This window comes from Haliaeetus leucocephalus, unplaced genomic scaffold (assembly GCF_000737465.1).
Source record: "Haliaeetus leucocephalus isolate CR32 unplaced genomic scaffold, Haliaeetus_leucocephalus-4.0 Scaffold439, whole genome shotgun sequence".
Taxonomy (NCBI): domain Eukaryota; kingdom Metazoa; phylum Chordata; class Aves; order Accipitriformes; family Accipitridae; genus Haliaeetus; species Haliaeetus leucocephalus.
Window position 1 is genome coordinate 3,096,703 of NW_010972875.1, and position 6,291 is coordinate 3,102,993.

The 6,291-nt window shown below is 38.7% G+C and overlaps 1 protein-coding gene across 1 annotated transcript in view; it reads right to left on the reverse strand.

Moving 5' to 3' along the window:
* Positions 1-1,473, reverse strand: part of RFC1 (replication factor C (activator 1) 1, 145kDa) — a 36,736-nt gene extending 35,263 nt beyond the window's left edge. The window contains exons 1-2 of the mRNA XM_010574541.1: positions 1,438-1,473; positions 546-674 (exon numbers count right to left, since the gene is read on the reverse strand). Of these exons, the coding sequence (XP_010572843.1) occupies positions 546-674; positions 1,438-1,473 (165 nt within the window). The remainder of the gene's footprint in view (positions 1-545; positions 675-1,437) is intronic.
* Between the last annotated feature and the right edge of the window lie 4,818 nt (positions 1,474-6,291).

Below are 6,291 nucleotides of genomic sequence, written 5' to 3' on the forward strand. Positions count from 1 at the left end.
TGCAACAGGTTTACACAAGTGATCCCATCCAAGAAAGGCAGTATTAATGTTTCCCCCACAGATGTTGAAACACCTGATTAAAAATCTGGTCAGAGGGCACCTACACCACAGACTTTTACCTTACTTGAAAGCATGACATCTTTCTGATATGCCTACATCTACTGTGCACAAGCCTCAATCTTAATTAGATTAAAAATCAAATAAGCAGAGCTACTTTGGGAACTGTGGGCTACAGCTAAAATAACTTCAAATATAACAGATTGCTCCTACATTAGCACCTAACCATAACAACTTCTGCCTACCTCTCCTTTGCCCTACAACCCAAATATTTTTTTATCTTAGCAATTTTTTTCACCATGTACAATGTTTTGCTGCTAGAAGTTAATATTAAGTGGTAGTTTCCTCCCATGCCTATGAAAACAACTGACATATAGTCTGGTTTTTGAGTATATGAAAAGAATGATGACTTGAAAAAATGCTAGATACACAAACAATCCTGTATCAGAGAAACCAAGCACTTCACAAATAAGAAAAGCAAAACTAACCTTAGTCTCCTTTTCCCTTTTCTTCCCACCTGAGGATCCTTCGCCATTTTTAATTTTTTCACTCTTTTTCACAGTGTCACATGCTTGTCGCTTTCCAGGAGGTACAACACCAAAGAATTTCCGGATATCCTAGTTAAAGGGAAAACAGATTTATAATTTTTTAAATACAGATAGCTCTTACAAGTTTCACACTACAAAACAGCAATGCACTTAAGTTACTTTCTCAACAGCTCCATTATAATATTTGTTGATCTTGAAATTTTGTTTACAATTAAGAAACAAAGCCCAGCTAAAGTTAAACATAGTTGCTCAGACACCACACCACCTTTGTCTTTGAATCATAAAAAAAGTTTTTCTCCCTTACTTTGACATCCTCACCAACACACACTTGAAAACAAACTTCCACTAGCAATGAAATAATGACTTAAGACAGATGTATAATTAGAATTCCTTTTTTTCCCCCCAATCATCGCAAACCTAGCCCAAAGTATTTCTATAGTTAAAAATTATCAACTCAGCTATGAAGTAGTGTCCAATGTAGAAAGACAGGAGAGCACCAAGAGCTAGAAACAGTCAAGTAGTGGGACATACTGCAGCCTCTACCTTCTTATAGATTTAGGACAGTAGTTCTCATCTCACTAAAAAAATTAGCCAGCAAGAAACAGATTAAAATTTAAACAAAGAGAAAGAACCTAATACAAAAAGCTCCAAAAAGTCTATTTTGTAACCTTATTTTATTGTCTGACCACAGTACAACCATAAAAAGCTTTCTAAATATGTAAGATCAGCAGCTGAAGCTTCAATTTTTAAAAAGCACTATTGTACACACAAAACCAAATCTGACTTCTGTTGAAAAAAACTAGCATTTCTGTTTTATTAAAAAAACAGGTACCTGGTTAGCATCACTACCTTCATGGGTAGCAGCCATTTTAGAGACAGAAAGTACCTCACATGGCCTAAATATATAGCAGGTAAAGGGTGTGGCTCAGGACTACATGTAACCCAGCTGACAGCTATTCCCCATCATAGAGTTCATCTGGGTAGTTCTTGATTACTATAGGGAACTACAAGTAAAATAGTAGATTATTAAGAAATTTCCCTAAAACTCTGATTGACAAGAAGTGGTGTTTCAGGCTCCTTTTCTCTTAACAGTCAGTTCCCTGTGAGTTTGGATTTGGACTATCAGAGCCTATCGGGCTTAAAATCAATGGAATGTGCAATTTGAAAGCATACACGAAATACGGAACATGTTATCCAGCATCAGAAATGTTGTTTCTTGTAAAAATTTAGACTCTTTATGTTTTACCTGCATATAATACTATGGATTCAGCAAACAGACAGTAGACTGGGAAGCATTCTTTCTCAATGAGACTTCACACATTTCCATCTATGGAATTTAAGCCTTGGGGCATAAATTTTCAACACTGCTATTTTACATGTACTCCTACAATATAAACGCAGTACTATATAAGCTCTGAAATTTTGACTGCCGATACCTATAGGTAGCAGGTTTGAAGAAAGCATCTATCTAAAGCAGATTTGTGGACTCGATCACTCAATCATTACTGACTTCTTTTTAGGCTTAAGGTAACATAGGCAACAGAAATACTGATTACTAGTCTCATCAGAATTTTTATGTAGTAAAATAATTTAAATACTTACTACAACACTGCAAAATAAAGTGATGTTAAAGTTTTGTTTTCATTGTTTATAGTTGTTACTTTTAGGCTTAAAATATTTGGAGAATAATTAATTTTAGATCAATACTAACACTCAATTCTAGTATTTTAACTAAAATGTTAACTAGTAAGTGAGCTGCTCTGCAAACACTATATACAATAATATTAGATTTTTTTTTTATAGACTTATACAAGGAAATACCATCATATCCTGGTTTATGAAATGCAGACTTAATAAAGAAAATATATGAAATTGACCTGTCTGCCCCAGCTTCTTCCACTATTTTAATATCAGAGTTCCTGAACTGCTAAGGCCTAAATTGTAACATGTAAATTATTATTTTCTGCCTCATCAGTTCTCATGAGATATCAAGTTAGCTCTTCATAAATATCTTTAATTTGCAAAATGAATGCCATAGCTATAAGCCCTCTACATTTAACATGCTATAAAGAGGACCTAAACTGCCACTTCAAACTTTTAAAAAATACTATCTAATCAGGGCCAACTTTACAAGCTATTTTCCCCAAAATCACTTTATAAACACCTAAAATAAATGAGTGACAGTCAACTGCTACTATCTTTTATAATGCAGGTAGTATTTCATTAGATTAACAGGTCAAATGAGGATAAACAATTTTTTTTGGTTTTTATTCAAAGCAGCATCTTCTACCCATTTACTAAGAAAGCACCATCCATAACAATACCAGTTTTTCTTTGAAAATACTGGGATGATACAGCAGCTACATATTCCAAAATTGCCTCCCTATGTTAACACAACTCATTACATTCTCTTGACGGAAACTGCACTTCAGCCCTCAAGAAACAGCAGTTTTTTCTTTTTCTTTTATTGTTACATGCTTGTGTTAAGTTTTTCAGAAAATACTGTGAATATTAAAGCACACAAGCCACCTAGAGATTTCTGAATAAAAGTCTGTATTAGGGTACTAAATTTTCATTTCCCATAGTGACCATCTACCTTTGAGTGACTAAACTACACAGCTCTAAGCTACAAAGGAAAATTGACATTTATGTACAATCTTCTTCAATCTTCAGAGTTATAAATCCTCCAATCTTCTTCAGCCATCCTGCTATTCAGAAGAAAAAGTAACCTTGTTAACCACTGCTGGGCTATAAAAGATGGTGAATTCAGAATTGCTTGGGAGAAAAGTATGCTACAGTGCAACAATAAAGTCATCTTTCAGCAAAGCTTTTATCCAAGAATCATAAGAGACAGATTTTTCGTGCCATTTATTACGAGATGCCAGATAAATCCTTAATTCGTCGCACAACTAACTGCAGAAATGAAGCAATACAAGTATCTATCGAACTGATTCCCATCCGAGAAGTCTGAAGACTATTTATAAATTATTATATAAGCTTAGATCCCAGACAGGATCACTCGCGTCCATTCTGGGTTTATCTATTTAACATACTCTGACTGACCATCTTATTGGTATATAATGCCACACATATATATGAGTTCACCAGGTGGAAAAATTGTGTTATGTTTAGCTTTTATCCATGCTCATTCAAATGAGGAAAGATGTGTACCAATGTAAGCAGCAAGTTTACTTCCAGGACATTCTCCCCAAAAACCACAGGATTCATCAGCCTTGTATATGCTGGAGACACACACACCAGCACGGCTGTCCCAGGTGGTCCCCTTGCCCAGAAGGCTAAAATTAAAAGAGGTGAGGCTGTATTAATGTGGCTCCCCACTGCTACTTCAGCAGCAGCAACACGACATGTAACTTTGAGCAGTTCCACTTAAGTAAGAGGTGGAACTAAGCAAGAATTTCTTATCACTCTCACTAAATTAGGGGGGTAATCGATGCATAACATCGAAAGCTGTGTTCAGGTGCACTGGTTCCTGCTGAGCCATCTTAGTAGTATCATCCTGGTAATGGCTGTGCTGTCCAGTTCTTGCCAGTTTTGACTACTGCTTCAAATCCTCCATCTTATGCAATAATAAAAGACCATAGCAATTAATCATGTCAGGTTGCAAGTTTCCTCTTGAATGATTTATATGTGTCTGTTTTACTGAGGAGATTAACATGAATAGAAACCGAAACCTATTTGTTAGGTAGTACAAAGACTGGTTATTCAAAGAGTTTGTCAGGGTGACTTTTAAGACTTCAGTAAACGCCCAGCTCAAAGAAGTCAGTTATAAAAGTCATAAACACTCCATACTGGGTTTTTTTCCTGCATTTCAAAAGCATCCCAAACCAAAGATCAACTACTCCAACACTTTGATGATAGAACCATCTCAACCTAACCATAATAGGCACAGTGTTTTTAGAAGACTAGTATCCAGTACGGCAGAATATTTTCCAAAACAACATCATATAATTCAGATTGCACCTCAAAATACAATACAAGATAGAAAACTGAATTTCACCAACCTAGCTCAATGACTTCAATAAAGTAATGCACCTTATTTCAGGTATTCTGAAGCGTGTCCATGAGGGCCTTGCATCAAAAGAATCGTATTTATTTACAGTCTGCCTATTTCAGTGCAAGTTTTGTGCAAACATCAGCTTGACATCTGGTGTGTCCAGAAAAATTGCAGAGGTACTATACAGTATTTTTCGAGCAGCATCACAGTTCTAAGTACACACCAGCTGATGCTACAGCTTCAGCCCTGAGTGTCTCTCAGCTAGAGGCAATTCAAGCAGCCCCTACCCCCAGTCATTTATTCCCTCAGTTGTACCAGCATAGCTCTCTGCTTGGGAACTGGGTCAGGCCACTAATCTGGGTAAAAGAATAAATCCCTTCTAAGACAAATCAGTTCACTGGGTAACTCTACACACATCAGTTCAGCACAGCTGAGAAGATGCTGCAGAACCAACCCAATGGCGGCTACTTACATTTGGTGCTACATGAAAAAAACTCTGTTTGCAAGGGTATGATATTAAATTCCAATATGCTTGTGCTGTCACTGCACACACAGAACAGGCTACGTGGTTACTAACATCACTATATTTTTGCCTCTATCTCTGCAGCTGCAGCCATGATGGTTGTACAGCCTCTTCTCTTCAGCACTGAAAAGGGAAAGGGCTGAGGCAACTCACACTCTCCTCAAAACGATGGTTGTCTTCCTCCCATCTAGGAAAGTGCCAGACATTGCAAGATCTGTGACATTCAGAAGACTGCATAGGGGGAGAAAGCCTTTGTCCCAGGGAGGTGGGAAGGGAGGAAGCCTTCCAGTAAGATCAGTTTTCTAAAGAGGTGATGGTAGGGGAACAGGAGAGGCAGCCTTGTCCTCGTACATAAATTTAAAGTCATCAGCCACCCCTAACAAACTATGAAAATATCACAGTTTAATAGTTTCAGGGTTCTTAGTGCTGGCAAACCTCTGTCAGTACTGTGAAAGACTCAGATTGTATCACCCATCATTGCTGAGCACCAGGTGTAAAATATAAAGGAGGTTAAACTCTATGGAGAGTCCAGAACCAAAGTTGAACCTAACTGGCTTTGAACGGCATTTGCAGTTAATCCAGTAAAACATCCGCACAGAGGCTCCATCTGAGTAGAAGCAAATTTGTCTTGGCCAGAGATGAAGAGGGGATACCATCTTACGATGGCCGCATAACCGAGCAGCACTTTGAAAAGCACACACACAAACACCTATACATCTATCTTTACAAACTCGTCACATCCTACCGAGGATTGCATCCTTCGTTATTTATGAACAAATGTCTACTTCTAGACTTTTTAAGTTCTTTCTTCCCCACTTGAACTGGTTTTCTGCAAACATTGCACACCGTCCAATTCGGCAGCTGAAAGGCCCTCGTGTATGCTCTTACTGAAACTAAAGGAAGAGGTAAAACTTGGGCAGGCAGACTGCCTTTGGAGAGAGGGGTTAGCTCGCCCCGCGCGCCTAATTCAACACCCAGTTTCAAGGCGGGGGGGGGCAGCCGGAGAGTCTCAGAGTCTTCCCCCTCGGGGCAAGGGCACACTCGCGGGCATTCCCTCGGCCAGGCGTTTATTTTCCCGGCACGCGTGGGAAGCCCGGCCCGGGCCCCGGCGCCCGGCCCCTCAGGGCGGCAGCGGCGGGAAGCGCGCG